At 49.1% G+C, this 17,500-nt stretch overlaps 3 protein-coding genes across 6 annotated transcripts in view; 1 reads left to right on the forward strand and 2 right to left on the reverse strand.

Moving 5' to 3' along the window:
- heatr4 (HEAT repeat containing 4) overlaps positions 1 to 3,819 on the reverse strand; it is a 21,266-nt gene extending 17,447 nt beyond the window's left edge. For 2 of the 4 annotated variants that reach the window (XM_041275365.1, XM_041275366.1), the window contains exon 1: positions 3,727 to 3,819. Coding sequence is in view for 2 of the 4 variants with exons in the window: in XM_041275363.1 (XP_041131297.1) it covers positions 3,723 to 3,766 (44 nt within the window). In the remaining 2 variants the exon portion in view is untranslated. Of the gene's footprint in view, positions 1 to 3,722 lie in introns of all 4 variants that reach the window. The other 2 variants (XM_041275363.1, XM_041275364.1) reach the window with 2 other exon arrangements.
- Positions 3,820 to 9,681: 5,862 nt separating this feature from the next.
- Positions 9,682 to 14,769, reverse strand: LOC121329922 (transmembrane protein 151B). The gene is made up of 2 exons (XM_041275969.1): positions 14,662 to 14,769; positions 9,682 to 12,408 (listed from the first exon to the last, which is right to left on the reverse strand). The coding sequence occupies exons 1-2, from the start codon at positions 14,764 to 14,766 to the stop codon at positions 10,828 to 10,830; spliced, it is 1,686 nt and encodes a 561-aa protein (XP_041131903.1). The 5' UTR covers positions 14,767 to 14,769; the 3' UTR covers positions 9,682 to 10,827.
- A 148-nt stretch (positions 14,770 to 14,917) lies between these two features.
- The window catches only part of rpap1 (RNA polymerase II associated protein 1), a 19,760-nt gene continuing 17,177 nt past the window's right edge, over positions 14,918 to 17,500 (forward strand). Inside the window, exon 1 of the mRNA XM_041275966.1 lies at positions 14,918 to 15,012. Within this exon, the coding sequence (XP_041131900.1) occupies positions 15,006 to 15,012 (7 nt within the window). The 5' untranslated portion in view covers positions 14,918 to 15,005. The remainder of the gene's footprint in view (positions 15,013 to 17,500) is intronic.

Consider the following 17,500-nt stretch of genomic DNA (forward strand, 5'->3'; position numbering starts at 1 on the left):
ACACACACACACACACACACACACACACACACACACACACACACACACACACACACACACACACACACACACACACACACACACACACACACACACACACACACACACACACACACACACACACACACACACACACACACACACACAACACACACACACACACACACACACACACACACACACACACACACACACACACACACACACACACACACACACACACACACACACACACACACACACACACACACACACACACACACACACACACACACACACACACACACACACACACACACACACACACACACACACACACACACACACACACACACACACACACACACACACACACACACACACACACACACACACACACACACACACACACACACACACAACACACACACACACACACACACACACACACACACACACACACACACACACACACACACACACACACACACACACACACACACACACACACACACACACACACACACACACACACACACACACACACACACACACACACACACACACACACACACACACACACACACACACACACACACACACACACACACACACACACACACACACACACACACACACACACACACACACACACACACACACACACACACACACACACACACACACACACACACACACACACACACACACACACACACACACACACACACACACACACACACACACACACACACACACACACACACACACACACACACACACACACACACACACACACACACACACACACACACACACACACACACACACACACAACACACACACACACACACACACACACACACACACACACACACACACACACACACACACACACACACACACACACACACACACACACACACACACACACACACACACACACACACACACACACACACACACACACACACACACACACACACACACACACACACACACACACACACACACACACACACACACACACACACACACACACACACACACACACACACACACACACACACACACACACACACACACACACACACACACACACACACACACACACACACACACACACACACACACACACACACACACACACACACACACACACACACACACACACACACACACACACACACACACACACACACACACACACACACACACACACACACACACACACACACACACACACACACACACACACACACACACACACACACACACACACACACACACACACACACACACACACACACACACACACACACACACACACACACACACACACACACACACACACACACACACACACACACACACACACACACACACACACACACACACACACACACACACACACACACACACACACACACACACACACACACACACACACACACACACACACACACACACACACACACACACACACACACACACACACACACACACACACACACACACACACACACACACACACACACACACACACACACACACACACACACACACACACACACACACACACACACACACACACACACACACACACACACACACACACACACACACACACACACACACACACACACACACACACACACACACACACACCACACAAACACACAACACACACACACACACACACACACACACACACACACACACACACACACACACACACACACACACACACACACACACACACACACACACACACACACACACACACACACACACACACACACACACACACACACACACACACACACACACACACACACACACACACACACACACACACACACACACACACACACACACACACACACACACACACACACACACACACACACACACACACACACACACACACACACACACACACACACACACACACACACACACACACACACACACACACACACACACACACACACACACACACACACACACACACACACACACACACACACACACACACACACACACACACACACACACACACACACACACACACACACACACACACACACACACACACACACACACACACACACACACACACACACACACACACACACACACACACACACACACACACACACACACACACACACACACACACACACACACACACACACACACACACACACACACACACACACACACACACACACACACACACACACACACACACTCACACACACACACACACACACACACACACACACACACACACACACACACACACACACACACACACACACACACACACACACACACACACACACACACACACACACACACACACACACACACACACACACACACACACACACACACACACACACACACACACACACACACACACACACACACACACACACACACACACACACACACACACACACACACACACACACACACACACACACACACACACACACACACACACACACACACACACACACACACACACACACACACACACACACACACACACACACACACACACACACACACACACACACACACACACACACACACACACACACACACACACACACACACACACACACACACACACACACACACACACACACACACACACACACACACACACACACACACACACACACACACACACACACACACACACACACACACACACACACACACACACACACACACACACACACACACACACACACACACACACACACACACACACACACACACACACACACACACACACACACACACACACACACACACACACACACACACACACACACACACACACACACACACACACACACACACACACACACACACACACACACACACACACACACACACACACACACACACACACACACACACACACACACACACACACACACACACACACACACACACACACACACACACACACACACACACACACACACACACACACACACACACACACACACACACACACACACACACACACACACACACACACACACACACACACACACACACACACACACACACACACACACACACACACACACACACACACACACACACACACACACACACACACACACACACACACACACACACACACACACACACACACACACACACACACACACACACACACACACACACACACACACACACACACACACACACACACACACACACACACACACACACACACACACACACACACACACACACACTCACACACTCACACACACACACACACACACACACACACACACACACACACACACACACACACACACACACACACACACACACACACACACACACACACACACACACACACACACACACACACACACACACACACACACACACACACACACACACACTCACACACACACACACACACACACACACACACACACACACACACACACACACACACACACACACACACACACACACACACACACACACACACACACACACACACACACACACACACACACACACACACACACACACACACACACACTCACACACACACACACGTTCTAAATGTGCACCAGTGCGAAATAAAATTCGAACTTGGCATAAAAAAATAATAATGACAAATAAAAACACATAGGCTGGACAAACCTTTCCCCAGTAACCATTACCCTAAAGAAACATCAACGTATACTTACTTACCGTAGGAAATTGTTAAAAATGTATTTTGTCGCAGTTTCATTGTAAATCTCAGCCACTCCAGCAGTCCGCGCAGGACAGCCCGTTCGTGTTGACCGCCGTCTCCTAGCAACCGGGTTTATTATTTAGCGTTCAGACTCACGGAAGTCGACCAAACACGAGTGCTGCTGAACTGTGACAAACACGAGTCCTGCTGAACTGTGACAAACACGAGTCCTGCTGAACTGTGACAAACACGAGTCCTGCTGAACTGTGACAAACACGAGTGCTGCTGAACTGTGACAAACACGAGTGCTGCTGAACTGTGACAAACACGAGTGCTGCTGAACTGTGACAAACACGAGTGCTGCTGAACTGTGACAAACACGAGTGCTGCTGAACTGTGACAAACACGAGTGCTGCTGAACTGTGACAAACACGAGTCCTGCTGAACTGTGACAAACACGAGTCCTGCTGAACTGTGACAAACACGAGTGCTGCTGAACTGTGACAAACACGAGTCCTGCTGAACTGTGACAAACACGAGTCCTGCTGAACTGTGACAAACACGAGTCCTGCTGAACTGTGACAAACACGAGTGCTGCTGAACTGTTAGAAACACGAGTCCTGCTGAACTGTGACAAACACGAGTGCTGCTGAACTGTGACAAACACGAGTGCTGCTGAACTGTTAGAAACACGAGTGCTGCTGAACTGTGACAAACACGAGTGCTGCTGAACTGTGACAAACACGAGTGCTGCTGAACTGTGACAAACACGAGTGCTGCTGAACTGTGACAAACACGAGTGCTGCTGAACTGTGACAAACACGAGTCCTGCTGAACTGTGACAAACACGAGTCCTGCTGAACTGTGACAAACACGAGTCCTGCTGAACTGTGACAAACACGAGTCCTGCTGAACTGTGACAAACACGAGTCCTGCTGAACTGTGACAAACACGAGTGCTGCTGAACTGTGACAAACACGAGTGCTGCTGAACTGTGACAAACACGAGTGCTGCTGAACTGTGACAAACACGAGTGCTGCTGAACTGTGACAAACACGAGTGCTGCTGAACTGTGACAAACACGAGTGCTGCTGAACTGTGACAAACACGAGTGCTGCTGAACTGTGACAAACACGAGTGCTGCTGAACTGTGACAAACACGAGTGCTGCTGAACTGTGACAAACACGAGTCCTGCTGAACTGTGACAAACACGAGTCCTGCTGAACTGTGACAAACACGAGTGCTGCTGAACTGTGACAAACACGAGTGCTGCTGAACTGTGACAAACACGAGTCCTGCTGAACTGTGACAAACACGAGTGCTGCTGAACTGTGACAAACACGAGTGCTGCTGAACTGTGACAAACACGAGTGCTGCTGAACTGTGACAAACACGAGTGCTGCTGAACTGTGACAAACACGAGCTGCTGCTGAAACACGAGTCCTGCTGAACTGTGACAAACACGAGTCCTGCTGAACTGTGACAAACACGAGTGCTGCTGAACTGTGACAAACACGAGTCCTGCTGAACTGTGACAAACACGAGTCCTGCTGAACTGTGACAAACACGAGTGCTGCTGAACTGTTAGAAACACGAGTCCTGCTGAACTGTTAGAAACACGAGTCCTGCTGAACTGTGACAAACACGAGTCCTGCTGAACTGTGACAAACACGAGTCCTGCTGAACTGTGACAAACACGAGTCCTGCTGAACTGTTAGAAACACGAGTCCTGCTGAACTGTGACAAACACGAGTGCTGCTGAACTGTGACAAACACGAGTGCTGCTGAAACACGAGTCCTGCTGAACTGTGACAAACACGAGTGCTGCTGAACTGTGACAAACACGAGTCCTGCTGAACTGTGACAAACACGAGTCCTGCTGAACTGTGACAAACACGAGTGCTGCTGAACTGTGACAAACACGAGTCCTGCTGAACTGTGACAAACACGAGTCCTGCTGAACTGTGACAAACACGAGTCCTGCTGAACTGTGACAAACACGAGTCTGTTAGAAACACGAGTCCTGCTGAACTGTGACAAACACGAGTCCTGCTGAACTGTGACAAACACGAGTCCTGCTGAACTGTGACAAACACGAGTCCTGCTGAACTGTGACAAACACGAGTGCTGAACTGCTGAACTGTGACAAACACGAGTGCTGCTGAACTGTGACAAACACGAGTCCTGCTGAACTGTGACAAACACGAGTCCTGCTGAACTGTGACAAACACGAGTCCTGCTGAACTGTGACAAACACGAGTCCTGCTGAACTGTGACAAACACGAGTGCTGCTGAACTGTTAGAAACACGAGTCCTGCTGAACTGTGACAAACACGAGTCCTGCTGAACTGTGACAAACACGAGTGCTGCTGAACTGTGACAAACACGAGTCCTGCTGAACTGTGACAAACACGAGTCCTGCTGAACTGTTGACAAACACGAGTGCTGCTGAACTGTGACAAACACGAGTCCTGCTGAACTGTTAGAAACACGAGTCCTGCTGAACTGTGACAAACACGAGTCCTGCTGAACTGTGACAAACACGACTGCTGCTGAACTGTGACAAACACGAGTGCTGCTGAACTGTGACAAACACGAGTCCTGCTGAACTGTGACAAACACGAGTGCTGCTGAACTGTGACAAACACGAGTGCTGCTGAACTGTGACAAACACGAGTGCTGCTGAACTGTGACAAACACGAGTCCTGCTGAACTGTGACAAACACGAGTGCTGCTGAACTGTGACAAACACGAGTCCTGCTGAACTGTGACAAACACGAGTGCTGCTGAACTGTGACAAACACGAGTGCTGCTGAACTGTGACAAACACGAGTCCTGCTGAACTGTGACAAACACGAGTGCTGCTGAACTGTGACAAACACGAGTCCTGCTGAACTGTGACAAACACGAGTGCTGCTGAACTGTGACAAACACGAGTGCTGCTGAACTGTGACAAACACGAGTGCTGCTGAACTGTGACAAACACGAGTGCTGCTGAACTGTGACAAACACGAGTCCTGCTGAACTGTGACAAACACGAGTCCTGCTGAACTGTGACAAACACGAGTCCTGCTGAACTGTGACAAACACGAGTCCTGCTGAACTGTGACAAACACGAGTCCTGCTGAACTGTGACAAACACGAGTGCTGCTGAACTGTGACAAACACGAGTGCTGCTGAACTGTGACAAACACGAGTGCTGCTGAACTGTTAGAAACACGAGTGCTGCTGAACTGTGACAAACACGAGTGCTGCTGAACTGTGACAAACACGAGTGCTGCTGAACTGTGACAAACACGAGTCCTGCTGAACTGTGACAAACACGAGTGCTGCTGAACTGTGACAAACACGAGTCCTGCTGAACTGTGACAAACACGAGTCCTGCTGAACTGTGACAAACACGAGTGCTGCTGAACTGTGACAAACACGAGTCCTGCTGAACTGTGACAAACACGAGTCCTGCTGAACTGTGACAAACACGAGTGCTGCTGAACTGTGACAAACACGAGTCCTGCTGAACTGTGACAAACACGAGTCCTGCTGAACTGTGACAAACACGAGTGCTGCTGAACTGACAAACACGAGTGCTGCTGAACTGTGACAAACACGAGTGCTGCTGAACTGTGACAAACACGAGTCCTGCTGAACTGTGACAAACACGAGTCCTGCTGAACTGTGACAAACACGAGTGCTGCTGAACTGTGACAAACACGAGTGCTGCTGAACTGTGACAAACACGAGTGCTGCTGAACTGTGACAAACACGAGTGCTGCTGAACTGTGACAAACACGAGTCCTGCTGAACTGTTAGAAACACGAGTCCTGCTGAACTGTGACAAACACGAGTCCTGCTGAACTGTGACAAACACGAGTCCTGCTGAACTGTGACAAACACGAGTCCTGCTGAACTGTGACAAACACGAGTCCTGCTGAACTGTGACAAACACGAGTGCTGCTGAACTGTGACAAACACGAGTCCTGCTGAACTGTGACAAACACGAGTGCTGCTGAACTGTGACAAACACGAGTCCTGCTGAACTGTGACAAACACGAGTGCTGCTGAACTGTGACAAACACGAGTGACAAACACGAGTGCTGCTGAACTGTGACAAACACGAGTGCTGCTGAACTGTTACAAACACGAGTGCTGCTGAACTGTGACAAACACGAGTGCTGCTGAACTGTGACAAACACGAGTCCTGCTGAACTGTGACAAACACGAGTCCTGCTGAACTGTGACAAACACGAGTGCTGCTGAACTGTGACAAACACGAGTCCTGCTGAACTGTGACAAACACGAGTGCTGCTGAACTGTGACAAACACGAGTGCTGCTGAACTGTGACAAACACGAGTGCTGCTGAACTGTGACAAACACGAGTGCTGCTGAACTGTGACAAACACGAGTGCTGCTGAACTGTGACAAACACGAGTGCTGCTGAACTGTGACAAACACGAGTCCTGCTGAACTGTGACAAACACGAGTGCTGCTGAACTGTGACAAACACGAGTCCTGCTGAACTGTGACAAACACGAGTCCTGTGAACAAACACGAGTCCTGCTGAACTGTGACAAACACGAGTGCTGCTGAACTGTGACAAACACGAGTGCTGCTGAACTGTGACAAACACGAGTGCTGCTGAACTGTGACAAACACGAGTGCTGCTGAACTGTGACAAACACGAGTGCTGCTGAACTGTGACAAACACGAGTGCTGCTGAACTGTGACAAACACGAGTGCTGCTGAACTGTGACAAACACGAGTCCTGCTGAACTGTGACAAACACGAGTCCTGCTGAACTGTGACAAACACGAGTGCTGCTGAACTGTGACAAACACGAGTGCTGCTGAACTGTGACAAACACGAGTGCTGCTGAACTGTGACAAACACGAGTCCTGCTGAACTGTGACAAACACGAGTGCTGCTGAACTGTGACAAAACACGAGTAGAAACACTGCTGAACTGTGACAAACACGAGTCCTGCTGAACTGTGACAAACACGAGTGCTGCTGAACTGTGACAAACACGAGTCCTGCTGAACTGTGACAAACACGAGTCCTGCTGAACTGTGACAAACACGAGTGCTGCTGAACTGTGACAAACACGAGTGCTGCTGAACTGTTACAAACACGAGTGCTGCTGAACTGTGACAAACACGAGTGCTGCTGCTGAACTGAACTGTGACAAACACGAGTGCTGCTGAACTGTGACAAACACGAGTGCTGCTGAACTGTGACAAACACGAGTGCTGCTGAACTGTTAGAAACACGAGTGCTGCTGAACTGTGACAAACACGAGTGCTGCTGAACTGTGACAAACACGAGTCCTGCTGAACTGTGACAAACACGAGTCCTGCTGAACTGTGACAAACACGAGTGCTGCTGAACTGTGACAAACACGAGTGCTGCTGAACTGTGACAAACACGAGTGCTGCTGAACTGTTAGAAACACGAGTCCTGCTGAACTGTTACAAACACGAGTGCTGCTGAACTGTTAGAAACACGAGTGCTATATGGCTAGCGCCTGTTCGGTAGTTAAGTGATGTCTGTTTAAGGTGTTAATAATCGTTTGTGTTTTATCACTGCCCAGCACTGAGTCTCGGCATATTCGCAACGTTGTCTTGACCTGGCAACTTGAACAAGTAAACGATGCAGTACAGTGGCGTACATGTTCGTTTTGCAATTGAACACCAGGATATGACACTGCAGCATCGCGACCTAAATGTTTTTCCTGTGTTTTGTATATTTGTCCTTTAAGGAGTTCTTATCAAGTTTTTTGTTTTTTTGTTTGTTTTTAAATCTTACCTCTGAGTATTTGTAATGTTCTAAATTAAAGTAGAAAGGTGCAGAATAGGTACAAATAACATTATATTATACAGCTAACAGGTGTACGGGTTGAACAGCCAGAAATGCTGCATTGGTCTATGAAAAAAGAAAGAAAGAAAGAAAGAAAGAACACAAGACTCCAGTTGTTCCAGCCATTCCAATGAGAGTTTATTGGGTTCACTTGTAACAGTCTCTGCCATTGGGAATGCAATCTGGAAGTACAGGTCCTTTCAAGCTACCTTCCCTTTAAGTTACTGGCCTGGCCTCGTGCTAAAAGTCATTTTCATAGCCGTTGATTTTACAGGGCAGGATTAATAAGGAGCTTCATATTTTGCCCTGAGACTCAGGCGAGGTCCTGTAATTTACCTGTGATTCTTCACACCACACCCCCCAAGCTGCTATGTGTTTAATTTCTTGGAAAGCCCTGCAGTCTTCAGATATGACTACAGATCTGTTTCAACGGGAATCTCAACGTCAGTCTCAATGCAAGCTCAATTCTACATGCAAGTGATTAGAATTAAGTATTGCAATACCAAAGGATCATCCCAAAGTCACAACCTGCCTGCCAGACCTGTGGCTCCTCTTGGGACAGGAGCTGGTTTGGAAGGAATGATGAGGGCAGACAGGGCGCTGAGGGGTGCTGCAGAGTGGAGGGATGTGGGGAGGGGGTTCTCAAAGACAAGCCCCCTGGCAGGCTTTCTCTGTCTCTTTACCCAAGTAGCTCAGGTGGCAGATATCTCTAAAGAAACTTGTAATGAGAATGTAAGCTGCATCCCATAGTAAAATGACCTAAATGATCTCAACTATCTCCTGGTTAGAGATGTCTGTTCAATCGTACCCTGTGTAAATGTCCAATGTCTCCCGGTTAAATGTCTGTCCAATTGCCCTTTGCAATACAGTGCAGGTCAGCGATGAAGAGCCAGTTCATTCTGAATGATTGTGAACGTGCCTCTAGTCTTTCAGGAAGGTCGAGAGGGAGAGAAGCAAAGGTCTCTGAAATGATCACCTGCTGTACCAGTTGAGGCGTACCCTTCAGCTGTACAGGGAGGAGGGGCTCGGGGCTCAGAGGGCAGTCTCGAGGCAGCAGGATCCTGCGGATGTAGTATCTGCGCCCGTCCCCGGAGCCCCCCTCGGGGCGGTGCACGATGAGCACGGGGAAGAAGGAGGGGCTCAGGGCTCAGAGGGCAGTCTCGAGGCAGCAGGACCCCCTGCGGATGTAGTATCTGCGCCCGTCCCCGGAGCCCCCCTCGGGGCGGTGCACGATGAGCACGGGGAAGAAGGAGGGGCTCAGGGCTCAGAGGGCAGTCTCGAGGCAGCAGGACCCCCTGCGGATGTAATATCTGCGCCCGTCCCCGGAGCCCCCCTCGGGGCGGTGCACGATGAGCACGGGGAAGAAGTGCGCATCCCTGTAGGTGGGGGGGCTGGTGTTGAGGGCCAACTGGCTGGAGTAGGAGCGGCAACAGGAGGCCTCGTCCAGGCAGCAGCGCTCGGCCGTCAGCGTGCTGCTGCGGCTCCTCCACAGCCCCACCGTGCGCCTTGAGCCGTGCATGCGGCACAGCGAGAACCGTGCTGTGTCTTGTGAGAGCTGCGAGCTGAGGCTGTGCCGGGAGAAGATGGAGGAGCAACTGGAGTCCCCGGCACCACGCTGCCTCCCGCCTCCCTCCCGTAAGCAGCTCTCGCAGTCCTGCACAAGAGTCCCATAGCTGCGGCCCCTGAGGCTGCCTCTCAGAAGGCTGCCTCTCAGAAGGCTGTTCTGGGAGCCGGCCAGGTCCATTAGCATGGCCTCGGAGTAGCTGGGGACAAGCTGCCGGTTGGAGTGGATATGCCACTCCAGCTCCGTGCTGTCGACTGTCTCCGACCGGGGGAGCCGATACCGCTCCACTCCCCCACCCAGCTGCAGCTCCTCCTGCCCCTCGGGCGAGGGGGAGCCCTCTTCATACTCCAGCCCGAAGAGCTTCTCCACGCGGTAGTGCACGAAGGCGGTGCGGTACTCCGTGAGCACGCGCAGGGGCCAGGACAGCAGGAGGAGTGTGGCCAGCCAGAAGGCAGCAGGGGAGGCATACCAGGGGGGCCGGTCGAGGTCCATGTAAGCGATGAGCTGCTCCTTAAAGTCCACGTTCTTCAGCTGCATGCCCTCTCGCGCCTCCATATACTCGTCCAGCCCCTCGGTCTGGGTGAAGAAGCGATGGCGCTGGCTCAGGTAGGCACTCTCCGCCCCGGCCCCCGCGAAGCTGAAACACTTGGTGAAGCGCAGCCTGGTCGCCGTGTGCTCCTCGAGCCCCCGCAAGTCCCGGGACAGGTCCCGCACCCCTCCACAGTGGCTGTAGTCGAACTCCCCCTCAGCCACGTTGGTGTTGACCCGCTCGTGGTAGACCTGCATGGTGGTGTAAGCCTCCCCGTTTCGATAGTGGGTGACCTGCCGGGTCCGACGCACGAAGTGGTAGCTGATGGCCTTCCACCAGACACAGGGCCGGGCCTGCCGCATGCGCAGCACCCTCTCATACACGCTCTCCACGTCCGCCCTGCACTGGAGCCCGCAGTGCACCCGCCAGTGCCAGCATTCCACCAGGTACACAGCATACAGCATGAGCAGGCATGTCAGCGGGATGTACACATAGCCTTCCCCGCAGGGCCGGGGGTCGTAGGGCCTGATTCGCTCTGGCATGCCCGAGCTCCCCCCCCGCATGGGCAGGGACCCCAGGGAAGGGGGGCGCTGCGTGGAGGAGCTCGCAGAGGAGGAGTAGAAGCCTAGTCCGGTGATCTGGCACCACGCCACCGCGCCCAGGCAGCTGTACAGGAGCAGGGACAGCAGCAGGCACCGCCAGTGAGCCTCCCGGCACATGGAGGCACCCAAGGACTGCTTCACCGGCCGCTGCTGTGGACAGAGAAGGAGAGGGAGAGGATGGAGAGGGAGAGTGGGGAGGATGAGGACAGGATGGGGAATGATACAGAGAAGGGGGAGAGGGGAGAGCAAGGAGGAGAGAAAAGGGGGAGGTAAGGGGTTAGAAAGAGAGAGAAAAGAAGGCAAGAAAGTCCTTTCTTTAGTCTCTGTAACAGCCTGCAGCCTTCTTCTAGTTTCCTACACTACACTATACTATACTATAGTGCAGTAAACTCTTAGAAGGGTGCAGGCTGGTTTATATATTACCCACACAGGCCATTACAATAGGGTTGATTTTTAAAAAGGCTGCAATGTTCTTAAAAGAGAATTAGGTTTTGTTTTATTGGTGTGGGTAGTGAACAGTAGATTTACTCTGTGTGTGTGTGTGTGTGTGTGTGTGTGTGTGTGTGTGTGTGTGTGTGTGTGTGTATGTGTGTGTGCGTGCGTGTGTGTGTGTGTGTGTGTGGAAACAACAGGAGATCTCATATGGCGTTATTGAAAGGAACATTTGAAAGTTTTTTTATAAGTTTTGGTTCAGGTTACAGTATGTTTCACAAGCCAGCCGGTTGGTTTTCATGCTTCGCTACTCCTTGCTGTTCTTTCCCCATGGTATACCACAGTAAACTTCACACACACCCACACTAATCAACATGTACTGTGAGCTTGCAGCAGCAATCAGTAAATGACCACGTTCTGCTCTGCGATGCATCTATCCCTTTCAACAGACGCATTTTCCCTGAGCTGTGCTGAGTTGTGCTGAGCAATGCAGGCACCTTCCTAATTACTTAAGCACCCAAGATCAATACAGACAGGCAGGAAAACACTAATCAGAGGCTGATCAGCACCTGTCAACGCACTCCAAACAGGCAAGGACTGGCAATCCACCCCAAAGCCAACCAGGTAACAGTTACAAATCATTTAGAGCAGCTAGTTTGAAATGCATGTTGAATTCCTTCCCTATCTGACGGTGTTTCGGTTCAATCACTCTGAGTGGTTCTGGGTTCTGCTGCTGCAATACGAAATCATAAGAACTTGTCTGAAGAGCCCGAAGTACCTGGCACTGAATAACCTTCCTCATTCCATTCAGATCATGTGACAATGTGAACTTCAAACTCTGCAGGACTGGAACATGAGTAGAACAGAATGAAGAAGGCAGTTCTATCAGGGCACCAAATAGCAATAACTCAATACTGGAGCCACAGAACTGAGAGCTGCTCAGAAAGACGCCAGCAAATATAATAAGGGGAATGTAGAAATTACATTTAAAGCTTGAATAATAATTGATGCCATCAATGCGAGCCCAAGCTAGTTTGAGTTATTTTGCATTGAAATGAAAGGGTTTATAAACAAGATTGTATTTATTGGTGTCAAGGATTCAGCTATTTAGGTTCTGCAGCCAATTTATTAACAAGAGCCAAATGAGTGAATAGATTAGCCCTGTGCTTGCTTCATTACACTGGCTGTCAGTCACACAGATAACTGAGACTCAGCGTCTGCATCTCACTTACAGTCCAGGCTCTTAATGATCCGGACCCTGGTAACACGTGTGAGAGAGTGGCTGAGGTTAGGAGAGGGAAGAGCCTTGGTTTAATGGGTTACAGTGCTAAGAGCTAATCAAAGACGACTCTTCAATTCACTACGGAGCTCTCACATGTGCAGTTTAAAGGAGAAGCCCTGTTTTTAGACTTGATAGCCCCTTTTTTGTAAATGTGCCCCTTTTTTGGACAGTACCCACATTTTTGTTATTGATAGCCCCTTTTTTGTAAATGTGCCTCTTTTTTGGCATCAGCTTTTTTGGAAAGGATTTAAGGTTCCAAAAATGTCAAAAGGTTGTCAAAGTAGGAGTGAAACTTGGCATACAACCCTCCTTTAACTGTGGCTGCTAAAGGGTTAACCACCCCTTTAAGAACTAACTGTCCCCATACCTGCTTCATCCACAGTGTCTCACCGTGCAGGAGATGCTTGCCTGTGCTTTACTCGTTCACAACGCACTGATACACAGAACTGCAAATAGATATTATGATATAGCCTGCTTACTTGAATTGAGAAGTTTAAAAAAGTAAGCCTTCCTATACAATGATACACAGTGCTGTGTTTAAACAGCTACACAATCACTGTGGGACAATGACGCCAGAACACTTTGCTTTGACTCACGCAATGTTGATTCAGACGCGGACACTAGGCTTGTGATGATGTCTGTGCTGTATATGGTAGGATATGGGTGTGCGCTAGAATTGTATATCTCACCTCCTCCAGCACATCAATGCTAGCCGGGATATCCTCTCCTCCATTCGGGGTGCTGGGGGCCGTGTCTTCTGCCGCAGTTTCGGTTTCCAACTCGAGAGAGAGCATGCTGCTTCCTGGGTCATTGCAGAGCAGCTCGGTGGATACGAGACAACCTCCCGCTCCCCGGCTCTCCTATCCAGACTCTTCTCCCCTTCCAAGCAACAACTGCAGCCTCCGCCTCCGCCTCCGCCGTTGGTCAGGAGCCAAGGAGGACGGGATACCCACTTAAGGTGCTCTCATCGGGGCGGGCGAGGAGGGGCTGCAAAGAAGAGATCCCACAAGGTCAAGGACGGCCGAGGAGGAGAATGGCAGGTAAACCCGCAACATTGCACAAGGTCTATTGTAGATTATTAGCCACGGTGAGAAGAAGCAGCATCCACAAGCCATTGCCCGCGGCACAGAATAAATGAATAGATAAATGATATAATAAATACACAAATAAACACCCTCGCAGGGTATGTGCGGTGCAGAGTAACACAGCGGCGCGGCAAACTGTTGTACTTGTCACTATAGTGTTTGCAATGCGCCTCTTGTGCTTAAGTCTCTCTCCCACATGTAAATCGAGCTGCTAAACCTCAGATAGCCTCTCTATAAAAGTACGATACGATAACAATCCAGTCACGACTGTCCTTGAGCACACTCACTGCCTCCCCCCTCACTCCGTCTTGGCAAGCTGCATGTCTCATTCTGATCTGCAGCACCAACGGCGCTGACAACAGCCCCCTGCCTTCTGCATAGATACGAGCGCACCCGAAATGCCGAGGACCCGCCAAGCCGCTCTGGTCAATTCTGCAGTGTTGTGCAATGCACTTTGGGCTCTGGCAGCTCTACAGAAATGAGCAGCATCTTTATTGTATTGTCGTTGAAATGCCTGAGCCCTGCACTATTGCAAGCTGATGCGGCGTTTGCTCGTTTTCTTTAAAGAGGGTCTCCTAATCCAGTAATTACACCACCGTGCTGTGCCTGAAAGAGTACACAAAGGGTCTGCATGCAATCGAGAGTTTATCATATTACAGCAAATGCAATCCGAAACGTGCCCAGGAAGCTAGGACTGGATAATACAAGTTTGGGGGCAGGACCAGGTTTTGAATGAGGACCCTGAAGAGATTAAACACTATAGCACTGAAGGCTAAATAATTGAACTAAATTAATTAGTTCATTAGCTAATTAACTGAATCGATAATCGATTAGAGATTACATGAGGCAAGCCACAATGTGTTCAGAATCGTTGCAGTCCTACAGCACCACACACAGTATATAGATTGATATAGGCTACACACAGATAGATAGATAGATAGAGAGAGAGATAGATAGATAGATAGATAGATAGTAAAGACGTAACACCAAAGCTTTAAATCGGGGAGTCTCGTCCCGCCACACCCAGGTGCTGTCCAGGGTTCTGAAGCACTGTTCCACCCAAGCTTGCTTCTATCTGATTCTGACTGCTGGAGGCCGACCCTTTCCTACACTAACAAATACATATAATCATTTGTAGACCGGTATATTAAAATAAAATTATTTATTTATATATATATATATATATATATATATATATATATATATATATATATATATATATTATATAAACAAAATATTTATTTTATATCCTATTTTCTGTTCTGAATGCCCCTTTGTCTAAACTCCATTTGTGACCACTGGTCCTTGTTTCTTTTTTTCAGGTCAAAAAAGTCACCTGGGTCGACATTGTCAATACTTTTTAGACTTTTGAGTGCTTGAATTAGGTCACCACACAGTCTTCTTTGTTCAAGACTGAATAGATTCAATTCTATTAGCCTGTCTGCATATGACATGCCTTTTAAACCCAGAATAATTCTGGTCGCTCTTCTCTGCACTCTTTCTAGAGCAGCAACATCCATTTCTTAGCAAGTTGACCAGAACTGCACACAATATTCTAGATGAGGTCTAACTAATGCATTGTACAGTTTTAACATTACTTCCCTTGATTTAAATTCAACACTTTTCCCAATGTATCCGGGCATCTTGTTGGCCTTTTTTATAGCTTCCCCACATTGTCTAGATGAAGACATTTCTGAGTCAACATAAACTCCTAGGTCTTTTTCATAGATTCCTTCTCCAATTTCAGTATCTCCCATATGATATTTATAATGCACATTTTTATTTCCTGCGTGCAGTACCTTACACTTTTCTCTATTAAATGTCATTTGCCATGTGTCTGCCCAGTTCTGAATCTTGTCTAGATCATTTTGAATGACCTTTGCTGCTGCAACAGTGTTTGCCACTCCTCCTACTTTTGTGTCGTCTGCAAATTTAACAAGTTTGCTTACTATACCAGAATCTAAATCATTAATGTAGATTAGGAATAGCAGAGGACCTAATACTGATCCCTGTGGTACACCACTGGTTACCACACTCCATTCTGAGGTTTTTCCTCTAATCAGTACTTTCTGTTTTCTACATGTTAACCACTCCCTAATCCATGTACATGTGTTTCCTTGAATCCCTACTGCGTTCAGTTTGAGAATTAACCTTTTATGCGGGGCTTTGTCAAAAGCTTTCTGGAAATCTAAATAAACCATGTCATATGCTTTGCAATTATCCATTATCGATGTTGCATCCTGAAAATTTGTAACCTGTGCACCACTGCTGAACACTGAGCGTTTCACATGCGAACACAGCGCACTGTAACCCCCGGATCAGCACGCACACGCCTGCCAGATCCTTCCGCGGTGTCAGCAGCAGCAGCAGCAGCAGTAATCACAGCACACACACACACACACTGACACACACACTCACACACACACACCCACACACACACACT

The sequence above is a fragment of the Polyodon spathula genome, chromosome 17 (assembly GCF_017654505.1).
Source record: "Polyodon spathula isolate WHYD16114869_AA chromosome 17, ASM1765450v1, whole genome shotgun sequence".
Classification (NCBI taxonomy): domain Eukaryota; kingdom Metazoa; phylum Chordata; class Actinopteri; order Acipenseriformes; family Polyodontidae; genus Polyodon; species Polyodon spathula.